This window comes from Aspergillus flavus, chromosome 2 (genome assembly GCF_009017415.1).
Source record: "Aspergillus flavus chromosome 2, complete sequence".
NCBI classification, from domain to species: Eukaryota; Fungi; Ascomycota; class Eurotiomycetes; order Eurotiales; family Aspergillaceae; genus Aspergillus; species Aspergillus flavus.
The window spans coordinates 3,086,266-3,101,638 of NC_092409.1; the positions used below are offsets into that span (position 1 = coordinate 3,086,266).

Genomic DNA, 15,373 nt, shown 5'->3' on the forward strand with positions numbered 1-15,373 from the left:
TCGTACAAGTACCTCTCGGGTGGATCCAACGTCCATAATTAGCAGGCAACCATTCCGTCTAGTTTTGGACCTCGAGCATAGAATATCCAGACATCTTTGCTAGATACTCTAGAATTTAGGTGTTATACCGAGAAAGAAATCGAGAAAAAGAACTTTTTAGGAACATCATCCTTTTAAGTTTCCTTGCATTCTGTCCAATGTAAAAAGAACATCTTGCAGAATGATTCCTTGATTATTCTTAGTGCTGGTAAAAGTAATGTCTCATCATGCAACCTGCACGGCAGCCAAAGTCTGGGTGAGGACACCTGCATGGGGCGTCAAGCTGCCTGCGTCTCTTTTTTCTCTTTTTCTTTTTTTATTCGTTTTTGGGTTTCTTGCAATGGGTCATGGGGGGTCACTGCAGTTAATTTCCCTTTCGAGCACATTGCATGCAATAAAAGCATTATGATTGGCGGATACCGGGGCATGAATGATACATGGTAACCAATGGAAAGAGAAGTAAAACGCGGCCTGAGTGAAAATTCCCCCACTGAAATTGTGGTTTTTCTCTTTTGCTCGGCACTTGTTAGCCGGTTCCTAGATGGACCACCGATACAAAGGCACTGGGAATCTGATCTGAATAGATCGCGGACTCGCGAACATTAGTACTCATCCTGCAAAATATTTCAAGTACAGTGTACAGTATGCAGAGTCTTAGATGTGCTGTATCTATAGATAGTACAACGGTCCGTCACCGAAATCCGACTAACAAAACTAGATCGAGACCCCACAGGAGCTACTCTGTACTATATCATTACATACTCTGGAGTACTCCTGCTATCCTTCTCCATAGTTAGTTCTGTGTGAGCAATTTTAAGAATGCCTACTCCATATATAGTAAGTCTTTCCCTATAACATTGAACCTGGAACCCCACCATACATCAACACGGACCAATTCACACCGAGAAATAATGAGTCCGATAAGGTCTTTACTTGACCGGATGTTCGCCGACTGCCTCCCTGGTTTTCCGGTTTTAGCGGTTGCCAGTATTTTGCCGGCCTGTGTATTCAGGATTCCAGTCTTTGCCATTTAGGCATCAATAATTAGCATGAATCGTGAAAGCCCGGGAACGAGTGTAGTGGTAGATTTCGCCGTCGTACTTCTTCCGAACAACTTCTTGTATTTCTCAGTAGCAGCTTCCCCGCAAAGTTAATCTACCTACGAATGACTTCCCCCATTTCTGGGCACTGCGCAAATGACCTCATCTTATTCTGCCCGTCGCTGAAAATTGCACCGAACAAAGTCACCTGAATGTGCGACCCAAGTCACGTACCTGGAAACTCGACGTGGATCAAGGCCAACTCCGGTCGATGTGAAGTCAGGTTGCGTTGTAATGTATAACGACGCTAGGGGTCACTCGTGAATTACTCCAAGTATGGCTCAAAGTCCATGATCTACGTGGTCATCTCGGCATGGATTTCATCCTGTCGCCTGGTGGCCTTAAAGGTAGTTTCACTTAAAGCTCAACGTTATTGCGTAAATACATCCTTAGTCTCTGAACTTCCACAATAGCCTTCGGTGGATACCCGGATATTCTTCACTCATTGGCAGAGATAACGACAAGCTACACTTGAGCTTGTAGCAAATGGACTTTCGTTCCTGATACTGTATCTGGGAGACTGTTTTTCACCGTAAACTACGAGATCGGGGATCCATTCCAGATCTCCACACTCTACGTCACCTTGGGAGTCAGTGCTGTTCAGCCAGGAACACAAGGCTGTGCACTATCTACCCTCTAGGGGGGAATAGAATACCCAGGTGAGAGTCAGAAGCTCCACTCTTTGCACCGACTGTATAACTAAACCGAACCTCGAAGAGTTGGCAGTCTCCCACATCAGGATACATACTTTGCCATAAAAGAACTTCCGGTGAGATACCATATCGCGGAAGACCATGTCTATAACTAGCCGACCACAGAGGTCTAAGATCAAATATTGAGCCTACAACTAACTCCGAGATACCCGTGCTCTCAATACTCTCTCTTATAACTAAGACTCCTCGGCACATAGCTCGGCAGTTTCAGAGCCTATAATCTGCACCCCCATTGCCAAGCCGATGCCCCACGGGGGTCGATTAGGCGGGTCTCGTTACCATCCGAAGGTCCTTACCCCAGAGCCGATGTCGTTGTCAAGTTCCGATATGTTTATTCGACATGAGGTGCGGTGTGTGCGATGGATGGTAGAAAAGGGGAAGCCTCGCGTCTTTGCAATCTCTTGGCTCAACATTCCCTCGAGTGCTTGAGTTCTTGAGATACACCCTAGTTACTGCTTGAATCATTAAAACTTCAGACACACCCTCTACCCAATGTCCCCGCAACGGAAGAACTTCCATGTCGCCATCGTCGGCGGTGGCATTGCCGGCCTAACCCTCGCCATCGCCCTCTACCACCGAAATATCCCAGTCACCATCTACGAGCAGGCCGAAGCCTTCGGTGAAGTCGGCGCAGGCGTCTCGTTTGGCCCAAATGCTGTTGAGGCAATGAAAGCTTGTCATTCGGGAATCTATGAAGCATTCGAAAAGGTCTTCACGCAGAATCTGTGGCCTTCGAAACAGAAAGTGTGGTTCGATTATCTTGACGGATATAACAAGGGTACCTCGACAACAGCGAAAAACGCCAGTCGTCAGGACATTGCATTCACTATCTCAAACAGCCTAGGCCAAACTGGTGTTCACCGCGCGCACTTTCTTGATGAATTGATTAAACTGATTCCCGGTGATATCGCGCGATTTCACAAACGACTTGAAAGCATTGTCGAGCGAGAGACTGACGGGAAGCTCCTTTTGAAGTTTGCTGATGGAACGCAAGATGAGGCCGATCTGGTTATTGGTTGTGACGGTATCAAGTCTCAGGTGCGACAGGTGATTGTGGGAGCGGAACATCCCTCTGCTAAGCCGTCTTATACCCACAAATACGCGTATCGCGGGCTGGTCCCAATGGAAAAAGCGATCGAGGCGGTTGGAGAGGAATTAGCTTCCAACTCATGTATGCATGTAAGACATCCTGATTTAGTATGCATTCTTCATGCGGGCTGTGATGCTGATGACGTGACAGATGGGCCCCGGTGGTCATATGCTGACCTTCCCTGTAAACCAAGGGAGAACCCTCAACATTGTTGCGTTCCATACATCTCCAGATGAATGGGCCGACTACCCCAGATTAACGCGACAAGGTACACGAGACGAGGCGCTCCGTGACTTTGCCGGATACGGGCCGAATGTTATTAATCTGCTGAAGTTGACAGATGCAGAGCTCAGCGTGGTAGGTTTTTACTATACCCTGAAGACAGTGGATCATATACTAATGGCATCTAGTGGGCTATCTTTGACCTTGGAGAAAACCCAGTTCCTACGTTCTACAAAGGTCGAGTCGCAATATCCGGCGATGCTGCACACGCTACATCACCCCACCACGGTGCCGGAGCAGGCTTCTGCATCGAAGACACTGCCGTTCTTGCTACGTTGCTAGCGGATGAGCGGGTCCAAACGCACAAGGACTTAGAAGCTGTCCTTGCTGCGTATGATATCAGCCGCCGCGAACGATCCCAATGGCTTGTTCAAAGTAGCAGGTTTATTGGAGATAGCTACGAATGGCGAGCTGAAGGGGTGGGAAGTGATTTCAAGAAGATCGAGGAAGCGATCAATTACCGGAATGGTGTTATTACCAATGTGGATATTCCCCAGATGTGCGCAGATGCCACGAAGTGTTTAGAAAGGAGGCTGTCTAGCGTGACCAAGGCGTCTATATAGAGTTTGGATACATATATACTAATTCTGCATTTCCGGTGTCCTGTGGAGCGATTGTTTGGTAATGTGTCTATCATTCCGCATATGACTTTTTTGTGACGGGCTATCCCATCATATATATAGCCATAGCTAGATATTTTCAAGAAGTATTTAAAAGTTCAAGTGATGCCAAAGCTTCAAGTATAGTTAAAAACTTCGGGTCTAGCATATATTTCTCTCTCAGACTTGGCTGGTAGCGATTGCTTTGGGCTTAGAAATCCTTCTCGTTGACGATGATCCGAAACAACTGTTGTCATTGCCCTCGTTCCAGAAAAGTAAAAACAGCCTACACAAAACGTACCATTAGCCCAGTAGCAAACTAACTGTCAGTAGCATAACTTACAGATGAACATATTGGTTTCACGTTAGTTTGTCATCGTTCAAACCGGATCATTCCTCTTTTGGTGTTACTGCAGCCGGTTCGAATCCAGTCGTTTCATCACATACACTCTCCGATGAACCTGTAGGAAATAGCCAACGCCATATAGAGGATAAAGGATTTAACAAAGACTCAATCGGACTATAAGGTAGGAGGGCTGTATCGTAGAAGAGCATGATTGATTGTTTTTAACAGTGAACTGAGAGAAACACCCCAAATACTGGAGAACTCTACAGAACAAGATAAACCCCAATGCAATGGCCATCGTGGTCATTCTGCCTCTTTAACTCGACATTTTTACTTATCATACTAGGGCATCCCTGCTAACTAAATGCGTAGAAGCAAACACTGCAAAGGATGTCTACATGTCCTAGATGGATCTAACTGGCTCCTCGCCATTGATCTTCCATCCGCAATTAATTTAGGCTGGCTCGTTGACCAATCAATCAAGGATGTTTCTAATGCAAACATTGCGGCTGAGGTTTGGCTTGTTTGGTTTGTTTGTCGATCGGATGTCCTGGGTCGTCACTTCCGATCGCCTTTGCCTCCCCGCACCGCTTTTCCGATTGATGGTTTGTCGGTTTTGGCACTTGATGTAGGACGATTTGAAGAATTGGAAGTGAGATTGACGTCAGCAATTCGTGGTCTTAGCTTTTCATTCCACTGAATGTGTCAGTAAGAATTTTGGAGTACTGACAGTAAGCTTAATTATACTTTGCAACCTCTTCACATTAGATGAACGCTGTGGTTGCTTATTTTGTTGAGCTCTGACGAATTAAATGCAAGTAGAATACTACTTGCAGTGAGCAAAGGTCGTAGTGTAGTTCATACATTTTGCTCGGATCTGTATATTAATTGAAGTAATATAGATCTGAACTACTACTACGCTCTTACGTACTGGAAAGGTATACTACTAGTGTGTAGTGGTGTTGTGACGGTTCTTTGTATACAAAATATATTTTGTTGGAGATCAGGTGTTCAATTGCGTGAGGGATAGCTGATTTTGACTGTCCATTGAGTCCATCTTTTCTAAATTTAGACGGAAAGACGCGCTGAAAGCCTTATTATGGTGATTAGATCAATTCATTTGCCCGATGTAGTTCTCTTTAAACCATGTTAGTATGCAGGAACATTGTCAGATTTGCCAGCAGCTAGGCAGGTCCACTGAATAATTGTGGGTTGAATTTGGGCTTTTTTCCCCCCCGAACTGCACCCTTCACTGAGAAGCCTCCTGCCGCTGGGCTCAAAACCCCGGACATTGGTGGCTATGAGGTCTCACGACGTTACAGAGACAAAGGCCAAGGATGGCACGCTCGTATTGGAAAATAGGCAAGAATCAGTCCGATAAGGTCCTCATCGATCTCGATAAGAACCCCGATCGATTTGGGAAAAGTTCCAGGCAGTCGAAGCTGCTGTGGGGCTGGTGCCTGAGACCTGGGGTTGTCACAACCAATCAACGTCCAGGTCCGTCGACCACAAGGCAGCAGCGGCCATTAGTGGCCTGTTAGCTAAGGCCACCAGGCCGTGGCAGGACCCTGGAAATTGAATAAGTATCGGCTCTGTTGACATCTCATTACCTTCACTCTGCCATTGTCACCTCTCAATCACGTCAACTTTCCTTCTCTCCCGAATCCTTTTCAGTATCTCTTTGATAATTCAGCTATCTTCCTATCAAATTAGATCGCATCCGTCTTTCTTACTCCCCTTGCAACAATCTCACACCATCAAGCTACGACCTCAATATAGCTTGATTACATCAATTGGTTCTATCACCTCGTATTTCACTCTCACGCCGCATTTTCCATAACTGGATCCGATTGAACTATGCCGCCAAAGAAGAATTTGTTTAAAGACGTTGTCGTCGTTGTTGCCGGTAGTTTTTCTGGCTATAAGCAAGGCAAGTTTCCTTGATTTGTAAAATATTGAGAACACTAGATCTAACCAATGCTATTTTGGGATTGCAGCGGATGTGAAAAAGCTCGTGGAAGGTCAGGGCGCAAAATTCTGCACTACCGTGACAGGTGACTGCACACATTTCGTGACTACCCAGAGAGAGGTGGATAACAACAATTCCAAATGTAAGTTTTTCTCAGACTTCCTTATTCTTGTTATATCTGTCGGTTCTGTACCTATTCCACGGATGTTTCCCCCATCATCTCTGGCACCTCGGCTTATTAGAATTACACAGACAAACAAGCTTGCAATGTCTACGATTGCAATATTGTCTCTATCGATTGGCTTCTGGAGTCTATAGACGCGAAAAAGCCAATTCCTGAAAAGCCTTACTTGCTCAACAGGAAGGATGCAAAGTCAGATGATAAGAAAGACGATGAGAAAAATGACAAGAAAGAGAAGAAGAAACGTACACTCGAAGAAGCGCTCGATGTCAGCGAGGAGAGTTCCAACAAAAAGGCCAAAGACGCCCAGAAATTGGGTTCCAAGACCTTGAATGTTCCTGTTGACGAGGGATGTTATCTCTCAGGTAACTACTTCGCTGCTGTATATATGTACCTTACTCCGACTAGGTGCTAACGGCTTTGGATAGGCTTCGCAGTGTACATTGACCCAGCAGGTCTGATCTGGGATGCTACTCTCAACCAGACTGTTTCTGCCAATAACGCTAACAAATTCTACCGCATTCAACTGTTGGTTGACAGATCCGGGACTAACTTTAAAACTTGGACCCGATGGGGCCGCGTGGGCGAGACTGGCCAACATGGTCTCTTGGGAAGTGGTGCTCTTTCTGAGGCACAGCTTCAGTTCCAGAAGAAATTCAAAGACAAATCAGGTCTATCATGGGACGACAGACTCGACCCTCCGAAGAAGGGCAAATATACTTTCATCGAACGCAACTATGAAGAAGACTCAGATGAAGAAGATGGTGACGATAAGGGAACGGCGAAAAAGAACGACGAAGAGAAGCCAGAAGTGAAAAGCGAGCTGCCTGAACAGGTCCAGGATCTTATGTCTTTCATTTTCAATCAGAGCCATTTCATGAATACAATGGCTTCCATGGATTACGACGCTAAGAAGTTGCCACTTGGGAAGCTGAGCAAGCGAACCCTAAGACAGGGTTTCCTGAAGCTGAAGGAACTCTCCGAGCTCATTGCGGACCCCAATCTTGCGGCCACTCAATATGGCACAACCTACAATGCAGCTGCGGAGGACCTCAGCAACCAATACTTTACTACGATCCCTCACGTGTTCGGCCGTAATCGACCTCCCGTGTTGAATTCTGACCAGCATATTAAGAAGGAGATTGAGCTTCTCGAGGCCTTGACAGACATGGAAGTTGCAAATGGTATCATGAAAGAGTCGAAGGACGCCGACACAATCCACCAGCTGGATCGCCAGTTCCAGAGCCTCAAGATGCAAGAGATGACTCCTTGTAAGTCCCCTGTCCTTCACTCGTCTGCCTTATTTAGACATTTTCCTTCGACATGATCAAATTATACTAACGCGTAATAGTGGACCACTCTTCTACCGAATTCATTGAGCTGGAGAATTACCTTAACCAGTCGCGCGCCTCTACTCATCATTTCCGTTACAACGTGAGTTTGGCCTCTTTCCTCGCGATGACACAGTACTGACTGGATGTAGGTCGTCAATATCTTCCGCATTGAGCGTGATGGTGAAAATGATCGATTCAATTCTTCCAAATACGGGAAGATCAAGAACAGCGACCGACGTCTGTTGTGGCATGGATCGCGTAGCACCAATTTTGGTGGTATCTTGAGCCAGGGTCTGCGCATTGCACCGCCGGAAGCCCCCGTGAGCGGATACATGTTTGGCAAAGGTGTCTACTTTGCGGACATGTCCAGCAAATCCGCCAACTACTGCTGCTCCTACAACAGCGGCGGTATGGCTTTGCTTGTGCTTTGCGATGTTGAACTCGGAGACCCCATGCTGGAGTTGGATCACAGCAACTACAACGCTGGAGAAGATGCCAAGAGGGACGGCAAGATTGCGACTCTCGGTAAGGGTAGGACTGTCCCGGCAGCTTGGAAGGATGCTGGGTCTGTCAATCCTCAGCTGCAAGGGGTGAAAATGCCAGATGTCTCTGCCTCATCCAAGAGTGCGAACGCCCAGTCACTGATGTACAACGAGTACATTGTGTACGATGTTGCTCAGATCCGCCAGAAATACCTATTCCAGGTGCACATGAGATAATTGCTGGGCGATTCTGCGTTGGTCTCCTTTATTTACTTTGATCGTGTTCTAAAGCGGGAGTCTGGGATATACTGTTTTATGTGCCTGTTAGTTCTAGTGAGCGAAAGCGGGGGCGTTCGGGTTAGAATCTTTTCTTTGCATATACTCGTGCTTTAGCTGTGACAACGACTGCTCTTATTTCCCACATATCAGTGGTGTGTACAATAGTCCGATCATTGACGAGATAATGCATTATTATTACAAATTGACTCAGAAAATTGAAACGCAATGTGCAATCTAAAGTTCTGACACTCCAATGTCGCCAACGTTCAAAACGGTCACGCAAGCCAATGCTAAGTTGATCAAATCTTGAGGGAGGATGATGCCATTCCGGCACTTGACCAACAATCTAAATGTTTTCTCATTGTATGGACAAAGGTACGTTAAAGAACAATAACTGGTGTATTAATTCTGAAGTTAATCATAGGCCACGATAGACTCCCCCGTGACTTATTAACAGCCAATTATTTACCAGCGACGAAAATGCAGCTCACTCATCCCCAGATACCTGCAACAAAACACCTTCCCATCTCATCCAGACATGCATAATCCTCTTGGCACAAGCTAGTATATCGCCCAACTGACCCATAACTGGCCAAGAAACAAGAAAGCTACAAAACCGACAGCAGATCTTTATCCATACGCAACAAGACCTGCATATGGCGTGCCAAACCACCCCAAGACATGGTTCCCCAAGCTATTACTCCACATATAACTATGTACTCCGCCGCCCAGAGTGACAAGAATGCCCAGAGCACGCTTTGACAGCTTGGTTCCTACACTATGGCCACCGACAAAGGAGTGACCACGAAGTTAGTAGACGATCACAACGGGCGCTACTACACCGAGCCAGCGACAGATTCCAAGGGTACATATCAGGTGGAGACACGACCGTATGAGGAGTCTACAAATTCTCATGCGAGTAATCCCTTCGCTGATCCGGAGGTCGCGGAGCGATATGCCTTGATCTATGAGAAAGCGCAGTATGAATGTCGACATGTTTTTGACCCGACGTTGACTTGGACTCCGGAGGAGGAGAGGGCGTTGGTGCGGAAGTTGGATTGGAGGGTTTGTTTGTGGGCTGTAGGTCTTTTTCTTGGTTTGCTGTTTCGCTGTGGCTGATGGTTGTGTAGTGTGTGATGTTCTTTGGGTTGCAGGTCGACCGAGGGAATTTGATTCAGGCTGTGTCTGATAATTTGTTGGATGATCTTAATCTTTCTTCGAATGGTATGTTTTTTGGAATTCGGAGGAGAAATGCTGTCTAATCGAGTCAATGCAGACTATAACACAGGGAATACTATATTCTATATTTCGTTTCTCCTAGCTGAGCTTCCCTCGCAGTTGATATCCAAGAAGATCGGTCCCGATCGATGGATCCCTATGCAGATTTCGCTGTGGTCTATAGTAGCCACCTGCCAAGCTGGTCTGATGGGGAGGTCTTCGTTTTATGCGACGCGGGCACTCCTAGGAATCCTAGAGGTAAGTTCAACTGCCATAAAAAGAGCCTGAGCTCACACGACCACAGGGGGGATTCATCCCGGACATCGTCCTTTGGTTATCTTACTTCTATACTAGCAAAGAGCTTCCGACTCGACTAAGGTACTGCCCTTTTCCTGCTCGATGTTGAAGTGTCTAACATGAGACAGTATCTTCTGGACCGCCCTGTCCTTGACAACGATCGTCACATCATTCATGGCGTTCGGCATCCTCCACATGCGCGGCGTCCTCGGATGGGCCGGATGGAGGTCAGTACCGTCTCCTGCATCCACAACGGATTCTAACGTATATAGATGGCTTTTTCTGATTGAAGGCTTAATAACCCTCCTCATCGGACTGGCATCGTTCTTCCGAATGCCCGCCTCAGCAGTAGAGACGAAGAAATGGTTCCGTCCTAAGGGCTGGTTCACTGACCGCGAAGTGCGCATCGTCGTCAACCGCGTCCTCCGAGACGATCCCTCGAAAGGTAAACTTATAAGCAAATGTCAAAACACATAACTCACAATGGAGCAGGAGACATGCATAATCGCCAAGCAATCACACTCCCACGTCTTTGGAACGCCCTTTGCGACTACGATCTCTGGCCCATCTATTTGATAGGTCTTATAGCCTATACTCCGATGGTGCCGGTGAAATCGTACATCACCCTGACCCTAAAGGATCTTGGGTTTAACACCGTGCGTTTTCTTCTATCTTCTTCGAAGTTAAAACTAACACAAGGAACCAGTTCGTAACAAACCTCCTCACAATCCCCAACAACGTAGGCCACATCATCCTCCTGCTGGCCCTAACCCGACTCAGCGTCTGGCTCAACGAGCGCTCCCTAACCTCCATGCTCCAATGTGTTTGGACACTGCCATGTGTCATAGCTTTGCGCTTCTGGCCTGGGACCATGGAGAACGCATGGGGGACATTTTCCGTTGTCACAGTATTGCTTTCTTATCCGTACTGCCATGCGATAGTAGTGGGCTGGGCATCGAAGAATTCAAACAACGTCGGCACTAGGACTGTTTCAGCGGCACTATATAACAGTGAGTTTCTTTCCCTTGATCTTACTTCTACCAGACCATGTGGATATGATACTAATTGGAATACAGTGTGCGTCCAACTAGGCAACATCATCGGCAACAACGTCTACCGAGAAGACGACAAGCCGAAATACCGAAGGGGTAACGCTGTTCTTCTTGCGCTGAATATTCTGGGCGTTTTGCTGTTCATCGGGACGAAAGTGTATTATATATTGAGGAATCGACATCGGGAGAGGGTGTGGAATAGCATGACTGAGGAGGTGAGTTTCCTTCGACTTCCTTTTTGATTGCGGATGGGTTACTGATGATACTATAGCAACGACAGGATTATTTAAATAATACGACTGATACGGGGAGTAAGCGGTTGGATTTTCGGTTTGCGCACTGATGAGAACATACGTCGACTATATTCTTACTTTTATTCTGTGAGAGTGTAATGTATGTCTGCAGTTTAGATCAAGGACACGGTACACATTTCATCGATTCAAACTGCATATCATGGGACCTATCCTCCTTTACGAAGTACACCGAGAAAGACATAAACCTAGTCAGCTGAAGAGGATACTATATAACGACAAAAAGAATAACACATCCACATCCCTCGAAACCTCACACCTTCAACCCGGATAGCAGTCTAGTTCGTAGCTACTAAATACCAAAGCACAATGTTCCTTAACACACTCTTGGCGAACCAGGCTCCCCTGCCGATCAATGAGGACCTTTGGGAATAGAATAGAGTGGGTTTATTAGAACCGGCGATCCTTGCTAGGGTTATGCGAGCTTAAGTCTCTTGAGACGACGTTCTATTTGTGTTCGATTTTGGGGAAGGGAATGAGGGTTTCTAGAAGGTGGTTGTGTAGTTTGTGTGGAGTTTTGGTTATAGGGTATTTTAGTAGTACTTTTGATTAGACTGCGCTTAGGGACTTATTTTGTTGGTTGGGAGGATATTGTCTGGTTGGTGGTGTCAGTGGTGTCTTGGTACTGAGCAGAGTATGCTACAGTTAGGAAGGCCGCAGAGGTGGGTAATTGAGCATAATTGAGCAACCCACATATGTACAGTAATACTGGGATGGTTTGGATAATTCATTCGCCCGTATACCCACCTCATGTACACCAACCGATAGAACTAATTAATATAATGAAAAAGACCCGCCCAGACCACAGCCAGGATTATTATACAGTGTACATACATCCCTACATTGACTCCCCGCAACCCTAACCCAAACCCAAACCCAAAGCAAACCCAATCCAACCCAAGCCTTTCATCCAGAAAAGAAAAGAAAAGAAAACCAACACCAACCTCCTCCCCAACTAAAACCTCCAGGCAACCTCCTCACCCCAAACCAAAAACAAACCAATAAAACTCCCTCCCGAAACCTCTCGATCTCAAAAAAGCAAAGATAGCCGTTCAGCCAAGCCCAGCAATCAAAGTATTGTGATCTACCACCTCACCATCGGCGAAACCCCTCGTATCACCAAGTTGATCCCATGTCTTGGCCAGTGCAACCCAAGTCTTCTCCTCCGCCGTGGACCGTCGGCAAGCCCCTCAACTTGGCTCGTTCCTGTCCAACTCTTATCTCTGCCAAGGTCTTGGCCTTGACCCCTCACGATATGAGGCGTGCTTTTGTTGGCGGATGGCGTTGGAATTTGAAGCACATCGAGGGCGGCGGAGAGGTTGGGAAGAGGGGAAGTGGGAAATTGGGAAATGAGATATGGGAAAAAAGGGTAGTCGCGATTCGGGGGTGGTGCTAATTTAAGGTATTTAAAGTAGACTGGGGACCCCGGGGAATTGAATTCTTACCTTTTTCCTATACAGGTGCTTGACCTAGGCAATTATTCTGGGGTTTTTATTTTTATTTACCAGAGAGAACTATTACATCGTTATGAGGTCGCTTTTGTGGGCTTCGTTGCTTTCGGGCGTGTTGGCTGGGAGGGCGCTTGTTTCGCCGGTTCGTTTTTTTTTTTTTTTTCTTCTTTTCTTTGCGATTCTGGTCTTTTTGGTTGCGCGTTTGGGTTTGGATGTTGAATGTTGTATATTGTAGTGGGCTAATGTTCATGTTAGGATGAGTTCCCCGAGGATATTCAGTTGGAAGATCTGCTGGAAGGATCCCAACAGCTTGAGGACTTCGCCTATGCCTACCCCGAGCGCAATCGCGTCTTTGGTGGTAAAGCCCACGACGACACGGTTAACTATCTCTACGAGGAGCTGAAGAAGACTGGCTACTATGATGTCTACAAGCAGCCTCAGGTGCACCTGTGGAGCAATGCCGACCAGACGCTCAAGGTGGGCGATGAGGAAATCGAGGCGAAGACCATGACCTACAGTCCCAGCGTCGAGGTCACCGCCGATGTAGCCGTCGTCAAGAACCTGGGATGCAGCGAGGCGGATTACCCATCCGATGTCGAGGGCAAGGTCGCCCTGATCAAGCGTGGAGAATGCCCGTTCGGCGACAAGTCGGTTCTCGCTGCCAAAGCCAAGGCCGCGGCTTCGATTGTCTATAACAATGTGGCCGGATCCATGGCGGGCACCCTTGGCGCGGCGCAGAGTGATAAGGGACCGTATTCGGCCATTGTCGGTATCAGCTTGGAGGATGGCCAGAAGCTGATCAAGCTTGCTGAGGCTGGATCGGTATCTGTGGATCTGTGGGTGGATAGTAAGCAGGAGAACCGTACGACGTATAACGTTGTCGCGCAGACGAAGGGCGGCGATCCGAACAACGTCGTCGCGCTGGGTGGCCACACGGACTCAGTCGAGGCGGGCCCTGGTATCAACGACGATGGCTCGGGCATTATTAGCAACTTGGTCATTGCCAAAGCGCTCACGCAGTACTCCGTCAAGAATGCCGTGCGCTTCCTCTTCTGGACAGCAGAGGAGTTCGGTCTGCTGGGCAGCAACTACTACGTCTCCCATCTGAATGCCACCGAGCTGAACAAGATCCGACTGTACCTGAACTTCGACATGATCGCCTCGCCCAACTACGCCCTCATGATCTATGACGGTGATGGATCGGCGTTCAACCAGAGCGGACCGGCCGGTTCCGCCCAGATCGAGAAACTGTTCGAGGACTACTACGACTCCATCGACCTGCCTCATATCCCCACCCAGTTTGACGGACGTTCCGACTACGAGGCCTTTATCTTGAACGGCATTCCGTCCGGTGGACTCTTCACGGGCGCCGAGGGCATCATGTCCGAGGAGAACGCAAGCCGCTGGGGAGGTCAAGCCGGCGTGGCCTACGACGCCAACTACCACGCCGCGGGAGACAACATGACCAACCTCAACCATGAAGCCTTCCTGATCAACTCCAAAGCCACCGCCTTCGCCGTCGCCACCTACGCCAACGACCTCTCCTCGATCCCCAAACGGAATACCACATCCTCCTTGCACCGACGAGCCCGCACCATGCGACCATTCGGCAAGAGAGCTCCGAAGACACACGCTCACGTATCAGGATCCGGGTGCTGGCATTCTCAAGTCGAGGCATAGCCCAGTTCACTTACATAGTTACTATTCAGTATAACTGTATAAGAAAGATACATAGAGAAATAAAAAAAAAAAGAGTATATTCTTCCTCAACCATGAACAAATGATGTAAAAAACCCACACAGACAGTAGACTCCAGTAATCCACTCCCCATCACCACCTCATAAACCATAGCCACAACTCCTCAAACCAAAACCCATCTCAAGAAAGAATACAACCGGCTAGTCACTTCTCAGCCTTAGGCGGATATTCCTTCCCATCCCGCTCCACCTTGGGCGTACAAGTACAGCGCTCACTCTCGGGCACCGCATCCAAGACAGAGGGGATATGCGCTCCACAGCCCCACCAGGAGGTTTTGTCTATTCAGTTAGTTACAATCATTCAACATTCAATCAATCCAATAAGATAGAATAAGTAAAGTAAGAAGAGGAACATACGGCATGTCGAACAGGTGGCTTTCATGCACATTTTGAAGGAATGTATATGTAGATGTAGGTATAGGTATAGGTATAGATACGTATGTATTGTAGGAGAGGAATGTAACGTAGTGTATGGCAATTGTATAGAGTGTAGTATGTAGTATGTAGTATGTAGTATGTAGTATGTAGTTGTAGTTAGTAGATGGTAGTTTGGTGGCTGAAGAAAGAGTTTAAATAAGAAACGTCCCCGCCTTAGTCATAGATAAATTTAAATTCAATCGCCGATTTTGGTGGGGTTGATGTTTTGGGTCCCCGAGTGGGTTTTTCGGGGTCGGGGTTCTTTGAGTTTCTAGGGGTGGGAGTCTCGGGTTCTTTTCGATTTGATATGGACGTGAGTTCTATGGACTTCACTATGAATATGGGTATAATGTATACAGTATGGATGTGGTATGTGGTTTGTTGGATCGATATAGGGTTATGTGTTATCTTACTGGGGTTTGGTTGCCGCTGTATATATAGTATACTGAGTCACTG

General features: G+C 47.2%; 6 protein-coding genes across 6 annotated transcripts; 4 read left to right on the top strand and 2 right to left on the bottom strand.

Annotated features, from left to right (window-relative positions):
- Positions 1–2,344: 2,344 nt before the first annotated feature.
- Positions 2,345–3,787, top strand: F9C07_2843 (putative salicylate hydroxylase; the record flags this gene model as incomplete). Its single annotated transcript, XM_071511021.1, has 3 exons — positions 2,345–3,049; positions 3,093–3,299; positions 3,353–3,787. 3 exons carry the CDS (start codon positions 2,345–2,347, stop codon positions 3,785–3,787), a joined length of 1,347 nt encoding a protein of 448 aa, XP_071363806.1.
- Positions 3,788–5,868: 2,081 nt separating this feature from the next.
- On the top strand, positions 5,869–8,783 carry prpA. The gene is made up of 6 exons (XM_071507837.1): positions 5,869–6,099; positions 6,167–6,280; positions 6,391–6,684; positions 6,748–7,590; positions 7,671–7,753; positions 7,803–8,783. Exons 1-6 carry the CDS (start codon positions 6,027–6,029, stop codon positions 8,370–8,372), a joined length of 1,977 nt encoding a protein of 658 aa, XP_071363807.1. The 5' UTR covers positions 5,869–6,026; the 3' UTR covers positions 8,373–8,783.
- F9C07_2841 (uncharacterized protein) lies at positions 8,649–9,000 on the bottom strand (the record flags this gene model as incomplete). The annotated part of the gene is made up of 2 exons (XM_071511020.1): positions 8,649–8,760; positions 8,906–9,000. 2 exons carry the CDS (start codon positions 8,998–9,000, stop codon positions 8,649–8,651), a joined length of 207 nt encoding a protein of 68 aa, XP_071363808.1.
- Positions 9,001–9,194: 194 nt separating this feature from the next.
- Positions 9,195–11,324, top strand: F9C07_2217720 (putative allantoate permease; the record flags this gene model as incomplete). Its single annotated transcript, XM_071509691.1, has 10 exons — positions 9,195–9,494; positions 9,545–9,638; positions 9,691–9,890; positions 9,937–10,010; positions 10,058–10,156; positions 10,202–10,374; positions 10,422–10,585; positions 10,636–10,939; positions 11,006–11,196; positions 11,253–11,324. The coding sequence occupies 10 exons, from the start codon at positions 9,195–9,197 to the stop codon at positions 11,322–11,324; spliced, it is 1,671 nt and encodes a 556-aa protein (XP_071363809.1).
- Positions 11,325–12,819: 1,495 nt separating this feature from the next.
- F9C07_2839 (transferrin receptor) lies at positions 12,820–14,423 on the top strand (the record flags this gene model as incomplete). Its single annotated transcript, XM_071511018.1, has 2 exons — positions 12,820–12,885; positions 12,999–14,423. The coding sequence occupies 2 exons, from the start codon at positions 12,820–12,822 to the stop codon at positions 14,421–14,423; spliced, it is 1,491 nt and encodes a 496-aa protein (XP_071363810.1).
- Positions 14,424–14,483: 60 nt separating this feature from the next.
- F9C07_2277521 (uncharacterized protein) lies at positions 14,484–15,035 on the bottom strand. The gene is made up of 2 exons (XM_071510247.1): positions 14,858–15,035; positions 14,484–14,779 (listed from the first exon to the last, which is right to left on the bottom strand). The coding sequence occupies exons 1-2, from the start codon at positions 14,886–14,888 to the stop codon at positions 14,646–14,648; spliced, it is 165 nt and encodes a 54-aa protein (XP_071363811.1). The 5' UTR covers positions 14,889–15,035; the 3' UTR covers positions 14,484–14,645.
- Positions 15,036–15,373: the final 338 nt, after the last annotated feature.